At 37.7% G+C, this 15,818-nt stretch overlaps 1 protein-coding gene across 5 annotated transcripts in view; it reads left to right on the top strand.

Annotated features, from left to right (window-relative positions):
- The window catches only part of Sog (short gastrulation), a 27,037-nt gene extending 11,260 nt beyond the window's left edge, over positions 1-15,777 (top strand). For 4 of the 5 annotated variants that reach the window (XM_070305718.1, XM_070305720.1, XM_070305716.1 and 1 more), the window contains exons 3-9: positions 2,445-2,548; positions 3,677-3,809; positions 6,922-6,987; positions 7,244-9,031; positions 9,543-9,694; positions 10,290-10,616; positions 11,920-15,777. In XM_070305718.1, coding sequence (XP_070161819.1) covers positions 2,445-2,548; positions 3,677-3,809; positions 6,922-6,987; positions 7,244-9,031; positions 9,543-9,694; positions 10,290-10,616; positions 11,920-12,117 — 2,768 coding nt within the window. In that variant the 3' untranslated portion in view covers positions 12,118-15,777. Of the gene's footprint in view, positions 1-2,444; positions 2,549-3,676; positions 3,810-4,560; positions 4,756-6,921; positions 6,988-7,243; positions 9,032-9,542; positions 9,695-10,289; positions 10,617-11,919 lie in introns of those variants that run through there. The other variant, XM_070305721.1, reaches the window with a different exon arrangement.
- Positions 15,778-15,818: the final 41 nt, after the last annotated feature.

The raw sequence follows: 15,818 nt of genomic DNA, 5'->3' as shown, positions 1-15,818 counted from the left end.
CCCAACCAAAAATGCCTTTACGAAATGATCGCCATTGACGAATCTTAATTATCATTGGCAAATATCGTTTGAAAGTTTTCATTATCGTTTGAAATTTATGGATTATAATTGCGAGTAATCGAAACGTATTTTTTTCATACGATTGACTTTATATACTTTTACGGCATTCTATCGCGTAACTCGCATATTTTTGATACAGTAGCTTGATATTGTGCCTCTCTCTCTCTCTCTCTCGCACTCGTAGTTACTTAAGACCGCGACTTTGCGCTTACGTTAGAACAATTTAGCGCGCGCAGTGCAATGACCTCGTGCAAAACGGATTTTTTTTGTATTTTCCTTTATTTTAACTCGTACTTGACCAAGTTTTTCTTCTTTCTCCTTCTCTCTCCCTTTCTCTCCTTTGTTCTCTTTATGATAATTTTTGATCAACAATGTTAGAATGGGAAACCTGCAAATCTTTTTTCTTCTTTTCCAAGCGTATCTCTCATTCTCCTTTCCATATACAGGCTGTCCCAGATTATTTGGGACAATTCTCGTGTGCAGATAGAGCGGACCAAACCGAGTCGAAAAGTTCTGTATGATTTTTTTTATAACGCTTAATAAAGGAGTTATTATCGAGTAAAGTCTGGCCAATCAGCGCCGATCTTTAGCCGGGCGCACGTCGGTGAGTCTGGTTAAAGGTTGGCGCTGATTGACCAGACTTTACTCGATAATAACTCCTTTATTAAGCCCTCCCCCCCCCCCCAAAAAAAAAAATGAAAGATGAAAGATGACTTTTCGACTCGGTTTGGTCCGCTCTATCTGCACACGAGTATTGTCCCAAATGATCTGGGACATCCTGTATGTATTGTCCGCATAAATTTATACACCAGGCATATAGAGTACATATTGACATATGTAACCAAGTAATTTACTCATCTATTAGACAACGAATAAGTTGCATATGCCTCCGAGAGTGCTCTCTTATAAGTAATATTAATAGAGTTCCGCTAATCTCAAATTGATCATGAATTAAGCTAAAACTAAATTCCTACTATGTTATTTTCAGAATGCTTTCAAGCCCGCATTTATTTTTATATCGAAAGGTAAAGACAGTGCCAATGTAAGGCAATGAAACTCTTCATAGCTCTCTTTCAGTCGCTTCAATTTTTTTTTTTCTTTTTTCGAGCGGAAGAAGAAATTATAAAAATCGCGAATATATATTAGTGTTAATTTAATAATAAAAATTATATCATCAACTTGGTTCAGAAAATTTGATCGTACTCTTTGTTTTCTTTGGAAATTTACATCTTCCATATAGTTGTAATAAAGCGCACGCACGCGCGCACGCACACATACACATCTCAATTGTAATTCAGCGCGGAGCGGTCAAGAAATTCCCGCCCCACTGTGCCACTGATGGTATCGATTAATCATTTGTGCGGTATTTGTAAACAATAGCTAAAGTTTTACATCTGGAATAAAAAATTTCGTCGTTCATCGAGTCTCATTCAACGATGGTTTAAAGAACGCGCCACCACGTATTATCGATAAACGCGAATGAATATGCGTACGACTCGTGCACATGCCGAACATATTACGTTATACGCGTCAAATTGCGCCTTATTCGTCAATGATGACAGCGAAAAGCGAAAGTGTAGACAAAGCATATCTGCACCTGAAATATATACGCATCTTTCTTCCAATAATAATAATAGGTGTACAACTTTGCTTCCGCCGTTTTTTTTCGAAATTCGAGGCTTTATTGTAAAAAACTGGTTATACATTTATGATTCAAAGTATTGTCCACTCCCAATGATCGTGCCAATTCTTTTTGACTTTGACTCGAGTCTTCATTAAGTAATGCCTCCAATTCTGCATCTTCGAAAACCTTCTCTCTTCCACCGCTATGCCGGTCTTCGACGTGAGAATCACCGTTCTTGAAGCGTTGAAACCACTCACGACACGTTCTTTCACTAATAGCGGCTTCGCCATAAGTATTTGAGAGCATTCGATGAGCCTCAGCCGCAGATTTCTTCATATTGAAGCAGAAAATTAAAATCTCCCGCAAATGACGAGAATTTGGCTCGTAAACTGACATTTTCAATCGAGAATAACTTTATGATGCAGACACAAATCGACTAATGTTTCTATGGGGTTATGTTGACAGATGCCCAAGTTTATCGCATGACGTCTATGATCTATTTATTTCGACCACTACTTACCGCTGAAGCCATCTATAGGAAAACGGCGGAAGCAAAGTTGTACACCTAATAAAATATATATATATATATATTTTTTTTTAAGCGTAAAATATAAATTTATCTTTATGGTATTATACGAGTAATCGATAAATTATACATCAAATAGGGCGATATTAAAATTTTGACAATTTTTATTTGTAACATTTTATTAGACAATAACGATATGTATCGAGGATTAATCCCTCTTCCTCTTTGTTTCAGAATGCACTTTTGGCAAGCAGATCCGCGAACTAGGTTCCGTATGGTTTGCGGATCTAGGACCGCCTTTTGGAATCATGTATTGTATCAAATGCGAGTGTATACCGGTACGTAATACAGCGAGCTCGTGTTTTATTCGCGTATAAAATGTTTGTACGCGCGTATATGGTACATGTCTATACGCATAACTCGCTATACGCACAATTCGCATATTAAAACACGCTACATCTCTCACGCGCGCAGTGTTTGGCGTGTATACACATGGCATTTATCGTAATAAATAATTTCAGTGTATGGTATCACCAGAATTTATTAACATATATGAATAAAAAATGATTTTTAAGAACGCGACGCGACGCCTCTTTTCTTCGCTTTGGAGTTTATTGAAGTCGAGAAACATGCTACAATCGTGTTTAAATACTTGTTCTAAACTCGCATTTCGATAGTGTCACGTTCTTGAAAAATGTATTACGATTATCGATCGAAAAGATGAAAGGATGAGATCGAAAGATGGAAAAAATGAGAGAGAGAGAGAGAGAGAGAGAGATGTTGCGCTGTGTGTTATGTGCGGCTCGTGAGCGCGGCGTCTATTTTTAGACTTTAGAAGAATGACAGTCCCCCTCTTTCGTGTACACGAGGAGCTATTGATAGGTCGCGATCTTGGTTGTAAAAGAAGCAGACGCGACGCGTGAATCACACGTCGTTACGAGAAGTCGCGTCTCCTCTCTCTCTCTCCTCGCTTAAAGTCCTCGCGGTAATGTCGCGGTTCGTCGAACGCGCGACGCTTATCCTCCGTCGCAGAGTTTCCAAGATGAGATGAGATGAAATGAGATGAGAGAGAGAGAGAGAGAGAGAATCACGCATTCTCGATATAATATAATCTTAAGAAACGCAATGTTAATCGGGCTTGAGAATTAATATACATATCGTTGCGTGCTTTTATCGTTTTTATCATTGACGCGCCACGAGCAATGTGGAATGAGAGATATAAATATATTAATACCTTCTTTTACCTTCTTTTATTTTCTTCTTGTATCAGTATCCTCTTTATCGTCGTGCCAAGACGCGACCGAAAGTAAGAAAGTAGAGCAAGGAACACAATGCCACGAATATAAACAAAACATGTTCTTTTTACGAATAAAATGACGGAGCGCGATGGAACATACGGGCGTATAGTTTGCTTCGCAATCGCAAACCTAACCGGCGGCTAATTAATTGTCGTTTGTCGCTTTCAGGTGCAAAAAAAACGACGGATCATCGCGAGAGTGCAATGTCGCAATATAAAGAACGAGTGTCCCAAACTCACGTGCGACGAACCAGTTTTGCTGCCGGGTCGATGCTGCAAATCCTGTCCCGGTGACTTGTTGAGTAAGTTGTGCGATATATCTGATTAGTTTTTCGTAGGCCTATGTGTATTTATTTTTAGTCGATCCTCTTTTCTGTCCAATCGTCAAAAGCGTCCGCGGAATTGCGTGCTTTCGAAATAAACTGACAATAAATAAGGCTAACGAGCATCATTTTATCATAAATATTTCCTTTTATTTTTTCGCTATATCATTGCTATACGATCGATGATAGACCGAGAAGACAATCTGTCCGGGTATCCCGACTATGCGACTTACTCCATCCGCATTCTACCGCGACTAGTGTAGCGGGGATACAGATTAGGTTTAGGTATCCGCGAAGAGAAATAGAGACGGCGTTGGGGTTGGGGGAACTCTCGAAGAATTTGGCCCAAGCCACCGATGCGGTGAAAGTAGCGTATCTCGCACACTGATAAGGTTAACGGATAAGCTTCGCGTGCGTCAGCAACGATAATGAGCGCAAATTGCCGCGAAATGTTTCGCTTTGCTTAGCGATATTATCGCTTTTACGAATTGACGCGTTAAATTTCTTGGGTACAAAATTAGAATAACCTTTTTAGCCATCGCCGCTTTCGCACATTTATGCGATTATTACATTGTTTTACTTATTTTCAGGAACGAGACACGAGGATTTAAAAATTTTCCATATCTTTATCTAGAAATATGCGGAGAGAGAGAGAGAGAGAACGACGGATGAGGCGAATGGTTTGCCTAGTGGTGAAAAAAAAAAAAAAAAAAAAAATGGCAAAGAAAATGACAAAATGAAAAAAAGAAAAAATGATTTAGGAAGCAGGATTGACCGATCGCGTTCTCTCGAGAAGAAACTCGAGTTGTAATCGTTGAAGAGAAGCGGAGTGAGAGGAGATGAGGACGGACGCCACGGGTTTAGCGCCATGGCGCCGGCTATATTACCGCATGGCGTCACTTCGATTAAGCCGTGCAATCTAAATGTAAATATTAGCATACGTAATGATCGGGCAGAACGCACGCAGCGGGAATAAGAATAAATGGGCGGATGACGCGAGAGACAGACAGACAGACAGAGAAAGAGAGAGAGAATGTGAAAGAGAGATTGTAGCAATGGATACGAATTGCTCAGCGGGAGTACAATAGGAGTCTTTTATATCATTTATGCAAATTCATTTGACCGTTCCTTTTACTTTTCGACATTGTCCGAACATTGTTTATAAAGACAGAGACAGAGTCGTTACATTTTTATGGACGCGTATCGCGCAGTTATTGGCGATGCAACGAAAAAATGCGCATATATTGTATATTTATCGTGCGATTAAGTTAATGTGACACTTTTGATAAACCGCTCTCGTTGTCGTTGCGATTCTGTCGTGACCAACAACGATAATGCATATCGAATTATTTTTTATAATCCCACCCCCTCTCATTTGCTTCTCGTAGAGAGCTCGCGCGTCAAATTTATTTTTCGCATGAGACGATTTGCTCTAATAATCATCATTGTCATAATTGTCACCGCCGCGCCGTCTGATAGGAGCTCGTTGGCCCTACTGCTGTAAGATGAAACTTGGCGCTATTAACAGCCCCTTTCTTTTACATTCCGCGAAGAAATGTATTGCGACCCGTGAACTCGTCGATTATCCCATGTCGGTTATGATACACACACACACACACACACGACCATAAAAATATGACTTTGATTCTTCTTCGACGTTATAAAAATAGATTAGACTGTACTGACGTGTGTATCAGTATGGGATAGAAAAATTTAAACGCAATTTAAAGTACATCGAAGAAAAGAATTTTGATTGATCGCAAAAATACTTTACGAACGAGACTACCCGACTTTTATATCTTTATGTCGATTGTTTGTTTGAACTGCTGGAATTTGAACATTCAAATCTTTTTCATCGATGATCCGTAATTCTGCATAACGATTATCATTGTTTTAATTCAACAATATTGTTTAAAACGAAAACTTTTAGCGACAATTTATAATCGGTCGACATATTTGTTAGATGACTTTTTAGTCGGATTCGCAAATTTTTGTCTTGTATAAAGATATAAGAGACTTATTAATTTATTTACGAAAAAAAAATTTGAGAATACGAGAAGGCGTAGAAAGCACGACGGATAGATTTGACTCGCGAGAGCAATTAATTATCACATTATCATCTATAATCTTTTTTCCATTTATTTTAATGACTCGGTAGAATTGACGTCGCGCCGTCCGTCGCGATTAGATTCGATTAGGCGGAAATAGTTTAGTTGATAATATGTGGTTGGCCTCATGCGTGTCGAGAGAGGCGGTGCTGTACGTTTTGCGCGAAGGCAATTAACGTCACTGTGGCGCTGAACCGGCGCGGTATGCGCCATAAAAGTAACATTCAAAGTAGCAACGGTTGGCGCCAGCCGACTCTTTTTCCTATCGCGCTCCTACCAAGCATTCTTTATGATCCATGCGCATGCCACCACCGGCTGCTGGTTGCTGAGCCGAGTCAATGTTGGACTGTTGGACAGTTGAACATCGACGATCGACGATTGATCGTTTATTTTTATTTTATGCCTATCCTCTGTGAAAGAGAGACGGAAGAGGGAGGTAGGCAGGGAGGGAGAGAGAGAGAGAGAGAGAGAGAGAGAGAGAGAGAGAGAGAGTTGCCATCGGGCCGGTATGCGTCTACGTTTCATACCATGTAAAACAAAGTATAAAACACTCGCCATTCTCTTATGCGAAGACAGTTTTATGCTTCCAAGTCTTAATTGTTCTGCTGTATAAATATATTTAGTTTTGTTACAACGTACGCGAGAATTGTGTATATACATATGTTCGTGATAGTACTAGTCCCTACGTACGGTATACTCCTCCGAGACAAAGGCAACGAGAATTCTTGGAAATCCTATCTTGGAAACGACAAAAGAGAAAAGATATTTAAGACGAAGAAGAGGAAAAAGAGCGCAAAAATTTAATCGATTAAATTCATCTAATAAATTTTATAATCAACATTTCATAAAAATATAATCCTTATATTTTGATATTAAATTTACAAAAAAAAAAATGTTGAATAAACAAAAGAATTGCATCGAATAATAAAGTAACACGTATAATAAATGCACTTATTTATGATAAAATAAAACTTTTGTTACAGACACAGACATAGTGCAAGATTTGCCGGCGCAGTTAACTTCGGAAGAAGAGGAGCGAAGCTTGAAACGTAAGATTCTTTCGAGTATTTTTGAAAAATTTTTGGCACACTCGCAATGATGGCATATACATTTGATGATATGTTTGAATTTTGATATCGTTTCTATTTATTTGAAAGAGCAATATAATAAAAACAGATTCATGATTGCTCCATCATTTATCGATACGTGTGTGTTACGTCTTTTCCTTTTTTTGCTCAAGCGGCTTAGCTTAGTTTAGCTTAGTTTAGCTTCATCTAATGGATATCGTATATTTTGTGATCGCAGATTTCGGCACCCTATTAACGGGCAGAACGTCGCAATCTCTGCGTCGCGACAATTTGAATCCAACATCGATGTACAACAGCGCGTACAACTATCTGGCAACCGGTCGTTTCAGCTTCCAACGCAAAAATCTCTACTACTCGTTTTATCTGTCCGCATCGACGCCTCGACCGCGTAGCATACAGTTTATCGATGGATCCGGCAGCATTCTCGAAGAACAGGCGATGGATCCAATCGGTGGCACCTATCAAAATGCCACTGGCAAGCTTTGCGGCGTATGGAGGCGTGTGCCGCGCGACTATCGTAAATTATTGCGCGAGGAACGTCTGCATGTTTCCTTCATCTGGGAACCCTCGTCAAGTCTGACCGGGCAGGTATCTCGATACCGCGCATTATCGAGCGAACAGTTCTCCTCGCTATTAGAACCGACGATGGGCGTCGATCGATCATTGATGTCCGGCGCAGGCGCGACGGCGATCGTATCCGCCTCATCCGCCTCGACACCATCGATCCATGTATCGCTCGTCTTCAACGGTCTCTTTCTGCCGAACGATGCGATCGACGTTCCGCTGATCGTTCAGCTGGAACACCAGGAGAAGGATTACGTGGTCCTTAGCGAGGAGATAGTGGTGAAAAAGCCGTCCAACGAATTGAACTTTGGCGAAATTCGTAGCGCGCTTTCCGGAACTGATCTCCGTTTGTTAACTCGTGGCAAGTTGTCGATTAGTATAATGTCTCGCAAGGATCCGCAAGCTCTTCGACTGGCTGGCACGGTTGGTCCGCGCGCAACTTGCGATATATATCAGACATTACTATTGTCGGAGACACCGTCCGCGGCGTCCGGATTGGCTTGGGCCTTTCTGGATCGTATCGGAGCGCTACGTTACGGAGTTCAATTGATAGGACTCGAGGAGGAGAGTCCCCTGGTGACATTAGTGGACGAGGGAGGGAAACGAAGAACAGAACTCGAGGACTTGACGCCCTCATTGGTCAACGGCCTCGCAAACGGTTCCTTGGATCGGCCCGGGCCGAGACTCTTACAGCCGCTCTTCAACGAGGAACTCTCTGTAATCGCTGCGAGTCACCTCGGTTCCATGTTGCGCGGCAAACTCTTGGAAAGACCTGTGGCAGATGCTAGAGACACCGCCGCGCCCGTATTACTGCGAAGATCGACTAGAGAACCGACGTATCCTGGACCGGTCGGTCTGATATGGACCGCGGTAGACCTAGATTGTTCTCTACATTATGAACTAGAGCTCGCTGGTTTTCCTTCTTCTTCTCAAGAACCACAGACGTTCCGTTTGTATCTGGAGACAATGCCTCTATTGGCGCAAGGTGCTCCCGTTGCCAGGAGGCTCCTCGAAGAATTTACGGGATACTCTCTAGAGGGTTCAGTCACCGGACTGTCACCGATGGAGCTCTACAGGATCGAATCGGGTATCGGTTTTCTCGAAGTGACAGATAAACAGGTTACTCACATCTTGAAGGCTCCCTTCAAGGCTAGAGCGCCGTTTAGCTGTTTGCCGCACTATGCCGACAATGACATTGCCTCCGTAGTGGCGTACAATCTGCAGCCACCCAGATCGGATATCGAGACTGGCGCGTGCTTTCACGAGACCAGATTCTACGAGGAGGGCACACAATGGACATCGAGCGCGGATCCTTGTTCGATGTGTCATTGCTATCGTGGCTTGGCACGATGTGACGCAATGCCTTGTCCGACAGTCTCTTGCCCGCTGGGAAAGCAGCTTAAGCAACCATTGTCTAGTCATTGCTGTCCGATATGCGTTGGTATGAGGAAATATGTTTATTTATTATGTTCATTGAATGTATTTATTTATTTATATGGGAAATGTAGGAAAAATTGAATTCTTTAATATGAAACAGAAAGTCAACACATGTATAACTAAAAGAGAAAATGGTAATAAAATCCATTAAGGCAAAGCACAAGAGTAAAATAATACTTAAACATGATTAGCGAATTATAATAAAAATCTACAATATTTGTGTGTGCGCGCGCGCAACTATTTGCAAGCACATGTCTTTTATACAATTAAATTACAATAAAGTTTTGCAAATTGTATATATTGTACTACACATATATTTGACACTTGTAAAAAAAAAAAAGGGGGGGGGGAAGTGTATTTAATGACTACTAATATCAGATTTAATCAATTTAATATAAGAAGTTTCGACTTTTTTTGGGAAGGTCTTAAAAATTGAAAACGTTTGTAGGCCAATACAGCTACGCCTAAATTATCGTTACATTATCAGTGTTTAATGATTTGTTAATAATATTTAGCACCGGTGACTATCGAAACTAATAATACTACGATCAAAAGCAATATGACGAGAGGTTGTACATTGGCTGGACAATATCATCTCGCAGGATCATCTTGGCATCCGTATTTACCACCAGTAGGATTCGATATTTGTGCGATTTGTGTTTGCGACGTAAGTTTTTATTCCTTTTGGTTTCTATTAGAATTTCTATTATCGTAGTCATACGGATAGATGGTGATAAATTTGCGAAAACTTTTGAAATAACCTATGTGAAAAGTTTTTATTTATTTATTTATTTATTTATTTATTTATCGCGTGTTTTTTCAACGCATAATACAATATTACATTTTGATTCAGATTGTGCTAAAGTAATATTATAGAAATATTTTGCAGTGTTCCCCTGTTAGTTAGCTGACGCAAGAATTATTTATAATATATAATTAAAAAATGATAAAAATATTTATTTACAATACGTGTTCTCTCATGTATTTGCGATAAATGTATGTGTATATAACATACGAACATTCTTTACTCTATGTCTATGTACATACATTTAGTATATCGCTAAAATTACGAAAACAAAATTCCTGTCTCTCTTTCTTTTTTCCTCGAAAAGTACTAATAATAATTATATATACAATAGGATATGATAAAATAAATTTGTCAGAGCGTGTATTACTTTACACCACTCTGGCGTAAGCAAGTGTAAAAAGTCGAGTCACCTCTCACATTCGCAATTTATGACGGAAATCCATTTGTCTCGCAGGCTGTCACGCTGGAGGTGAAATGCCCGCGGGTGCAGTGCCCACCGCTCGAGTGCGACGAGAAGATCGCCTTCAGACCGGACAAGAAGGCTTGTTGCAGGCAATGCCCGGTAACAACGCCTCGTAGCAATATAACTACCACCACTTTAAGCGACGTCGCGCATCTACCGAGAGATCAGGCTTTACCTTCGACACGGCGCACCACGGAAGATATACTCTCTTCTGGTGGCTGCAAATATCCTCTCGGTGGACCCTATGAGAATGGCGTGGAATGGCATCCCCGAGTGCATTCCCACGGTGAGATGAAGTGCGTCAAGTGTCGTTGCAAAGTAAGAATTTATTTACCAAATTATCGAAAAAGATTATATTTATAATAACGATACATAAACGTACGCATATCACTGTTATCGCCATAGCTCGCTTTGTATAGCAAAACATAGATATACTAATAGAAGTTTTGTTTGATTTCAGTTATCGAAAGATTTAAAAATTTTAAAATGTTCAAAATTAAGACATTAAAAAATGAGACGAAGTTACTGCGGTGCGCGTGAGAGACTCTTGTCGCGATTCGTGAAACGAGGCTATTTATGAATAAAAGACGTTATTCGTACACGCTTTTTCTCTATCAATCGTGTCTAATTATTTTAATCGAGCTGATGCAGATCCACTTATTGCTAAGCAGGGAAAATCTAAAACTCTGAAAGTTGATATATGTTATTTATTTACTCATTTGTTAAATAATCGCTAAAGTTGCTTCGTTGCAATATCTAGACAAGACACATATGACGAGAAACGATTTAGGGAGATAGCTTTTAAACAGACTTGTGTTTGCCTGGTCCCCTCCATTATAAAGACTAAGTTCATTCATTTTCATAAGATGAAAATGGAACGCGCGCGATGTGGCCTCGGCTGATTTGCATCACGTCGCGACGTATGACGTATGACATAGAGCGAAAAATCGTGAGAAACGAATTTATTAACAAATTATTTAAAAAAAGATATTCTATAAATATGGATCTAATTTATAATCAAGGTTATCAAGATTTATATATTGCTGAAGGATTTTAAATAATTTATGTGATTTTTATATTTTGTTTCTCGTTTATCCGAGAAAAAGGAGAGAGAGATACAAAGAATATGAAAGAGAAATTGTGAAATTTGCGAAAGGAAGAAAGGAAATAATTTAAATAAGCACATTTATGATTCGCTTAACAACAGCTGTTTTTAAGAAATTTAAGAATTCCATTTTCTTTTACCCAATTTATCCAATGATTTTCGATGAAAATAATATTTATTAAAAGATACGTACACGCTAACTCTTGCAAAATTGAAATTAAATATTTTGAAAAATTTCAAGCAGTTATTTAGAAATGCATTATTATAGAGACATATTTGTGCGTATTTTTTTGATAATACAAATTCTGATAGTAAAAATTTTTGATCTTTTTGGAAAGCTTGCTCTCTCTTTTCTTACTTTCCTTCTTGCTACGGTAAAAATTGTTATATATGTAATTTTAAAAAGGTTTGAAATAATTGCTTACATTTTTCGCAGTATTGTGAGCATCTTTTTCGAATACGCGGTAATATAAATGATAGTAAAGCCGCTTCTTGTACGCTTTCTGCATGTTTCAGAATGGCGAGGTCAGGTGCGACAGGAAGCGCTGTCCACGATCACTTTGTAATTCGATCGCACATCAGATAAAACGTGGCGAATATGTGGCGGACATCGATGATTGTTGCACAGCGCAATGTCGCCGCGCGAGACGTCATCATCGCAACAACCATCATCCGGCATCGCGGCATTCTGTGACGCCTCGTGAGCTAAGCTGAGCTGAGCTGAGCTGAATCTGATCGTTTTGCGAAAAATCTGCTCCGGTCTACGAAAAACCTTGCCATGTGCCGTGCCATCATCGTCGGGTGATGATAAAACCAATCGTCGATCGTTCGTGCCGCCACTTGTCTGTCGCGCGTGTCATGAGAGCCTTCCAAGCGAAAGGAAATCAAACATACTTTTATATATACGTATATCAAGATTGTGAGATTAGAAATGGATTAGTAATATATCCGAGACAAACTGATTTTTACAAATGGTAATGTGAAAAGAATTGACGAACGAATTTATTCCGTTGGGAATATATTGTATGTAACTCGCATTCGACTGGGCGGAAAACGCGAATCTGGTCGCAGAATTTCGTAAGGCTCGATAAAAAGAGAGAATAAGTAATCAACAATGGCATATTCGTTGCTCAAAATTTATTGTCGGTGATAAAGTCAGCGAACGCGTATCCAAATAATACTCGTACATTTGCAGAAGATTAAGAAAACACTAGTGTAATAAGAGGAAGAATATGGTTGACATGATATCGGATGCTATTCTTAACCGCGACGCTCGTCCGCTCGGTCGTTTGCTCTAAATCTAAAGCCTCCAACGCCCGCAGTCAAACGCTTATTAATTAATTGATCCTCATCAACGGGTAAAATGGAACGAGAGCGCCCTTCTCTTCGTAAAGAAGGACATTACGATAAACGTTAAGAAATATGCGAAAATGAAGGGTGAAAATTCGGACAGGAACGAGTTTTTCATCACGTCGTTATTACAGTGCCTACTGTACCCATTAATCTCTTCGAGTTACCCAGCAACCAAAGAAGACTGAAAAACCTCCGATGGCGGCATCAGTTATTACGCGATTTCTAATGTTTACTAATAACTAAAACTCATTATTGTTATCATTATTTCTATTATCAATAGTATTATTATTGCTCTATTGCTTATACTATAATTTTACTATCTTTATATAATTGGCATAATTATAATCGCTATATATCTGCTGCTAATTCATTTTTCTTATTGTTTATCGATTTTATCTTTGCCGATTGTTACGATCAAATCTAAATTATCGCTGATAAGAATGTATTATTTATAGAGTGCATTGCATACTCATATCGTATGAACCATTTGACTAACAATAAAAAAAAAACAACATTGTAACTACTCTATGATACAGTAAAATATTTGTCAATGATAGCAGTCATTGCTGTAAGTATATTTATAATATTTAAGTTGTATTTATTATTATTATTAGAAATAATTCTTTCTTCGATCGGATCACATCGGATCCTAGGATAAATGAATTAATTTTGAATATATCCTTAACAATCGCCGATCAATTATTAACGCGCATTGTCTGTGAGATACAAAAATAAATATAATGTATGTAATACATATTAATCAATGTCAAAAATTTTTTCCTTCATAAGATTCTTGGTCACACACAATTTAAAAATAATATCTCATTAATTACAATTAGATCGGGAACCATCCTCTAATAATTTTTTTAAAACTTTTAAGCAGCAATTTTTCTAACGATGTGTTGATACATACAAAAGATTTATCATATATTTATTTTTTATGTAATTTTATTATATGTATTTTTGTAGAGTATAAAAGATTTATAATCTTTATTCAATTGGTTACTAAGCGGCTAAATGATAGAAATACGGATATACGTTAATATTAGAAACTATTTAAGAGCTCTTAAGTCGTGCTCAAAAATTCAAACTATATTGATTTGAAACTTTTAAATAGCACCTAATGTTGCTATTAAACCGAATTCAATCGGCAAAGAAACATAATTCAATTCAATAAATATGGCAAGTATCGCTTCAGAGCGACAATCTGACAATGAATCTAGCAGCCAATAAGAAGACAACTTGTACATACAAGTTCCGATATTGCGGCCGAAAACTTTAGAAGCAAATTTGCGTTTTTTACGTTGCGTTTATCAATGTTACAATTATAGCTTACTGATTCACTTAACTGGTTATTTAACTTTATCATTTAACATAGTGTGTGTCTCGTTTAAAGATGACAGTGGTCTAGTTTACATAGATATACTTTAATACGTACCAAGTACTACATTGGCCAATTATAGTTCCATTCCTTGAAAGAATGGAACGTCTGTGATTGGACGGTATAGTATTTAGTACGTACTAAAGTATCGGTGTAAACAAAGCCATTGACTCACCATTTGTCATACGTGCCTTACTTATGATATGAATACATAATAGTCAGCTGACATTAACGCCATATTGTATATTCGAATATTTTGTACATAGTATACAATGAAATGGCTAATATTATTTTAACGATAAATCAGCATTATATACGATAATTATTATTAATATTATTTATATATTATTGTATAATTCTTTTAGCGCCATCCAGAATTTTCTGTATCGTATTTCTGTTTATTATTGATTTATTATATTGTCATGATTATTTAAAGTCATCTTGCTGACGTGCAAGTTATTAGTTTTTTTAATGAATTGATATTAATTATTTGATAAACTGATTGCTATTATTTTGACAAGCTTCATGCACACATGAAGCTGTGTATTAAAAACAATGCTTTTTTTAAATTTAAATTCAATCGTCGATGTATCTATTTATAATGCTTGTTGGAAACAAAAAAAATTTATTATCTCTTCATCTCCCTTGAATTATAAATTTAGCTAACAAAAGACTAGAAAGAAAGGAAGAAAGCTGTGTGCATGGACGTGCGTGTGCGCGCGCGCTCGTGCGAGTGTTACATCGCATAAAAGTGTACCGTTGCTTATTGTTAGCGTAAAGTTTGCAAAAAAATATGGGCGAGAAGCGAACATTATTATTAAAGATGATTATTGCGGTCTAGCATCGTACATGTATCCAAAATTTATCTTACGCCAATAATTATTCGCAATAATTACAATGACAAGATGTACTGTCGCCTTACGATGCCTATAATGCCTATAACGTGAAATCATCAGTATAGAAACATAGATATAGCAAGTATAGACTGTGTATATATATTTTATATTATCTATTAGGCCCGTATCAGACTACGCATTAAAAATTTAAGATTAAAGATTGAAATTTGACTAATCGGAACAAAAGAAACTAAAATTTCTTTGTCCCAATTGGTCATATTTCAATCTTGAATCTTCAATGCGTAGTCTGATACGAGCTTTAGCAATTCGTGCGCCAAAATTAGAAAAAGAATGCAACGTCTCGAAAGTATATGTTTATCTCTTTTTAATGACAGATAAATTGCTCCCATAGTAACCGAGTAGTCTTATGTTTGAAACAAAAAAAAAACCAGACTTGCGAGACGCGTTCTTTTTCTAATTTTGGCGCAACATTTTTGTTCCATACGCGCAGTCTATATTTCTTACATCTATGATAAGAAAGGACAAAATTGTATCCATGCGTTCAAATACAATGTCCGTTTGACATGTTTTTTAAGATATTCTTCAATTTATATAATATACGAACGGGATAAGCAAAATTATCGTTACGGTTATACTTTTTTATATAATGTAATAAAATATCGAAATATTTCTATGACAAGGTAGGCTGAGAAATGTATGCGAAGTGCACTTTAAGAATTTTATAAAAAATGTAAATCGATTATTATTCTGTATTGTGCCGAAACAATTTATTAATTTAAAAAAATGTCGATTATTATTATTATTACTATTAAAAAGATAATATA

The sequence above is a fragment of the Polyergus mexicanus genome, unplaced genomic scaffold (genome assembly GCF_030449975.1).
Source record: "Polyergus mexicanus isolate NDT 795.1 unplaced genomic scaffold, iyPolMexi1.0 SCAF_13, whole genome shotgun sequence".
NCBI classification, from domain to species: Eukaryota; Metazoa; Arthropoda; class Insecta; order Hymenoptera; family Formicidae; genus Polyergus; species Polyergus mexicanus.
This window is presented reverse-complemented; position numbering and strand designations above follow the sequence as displayed.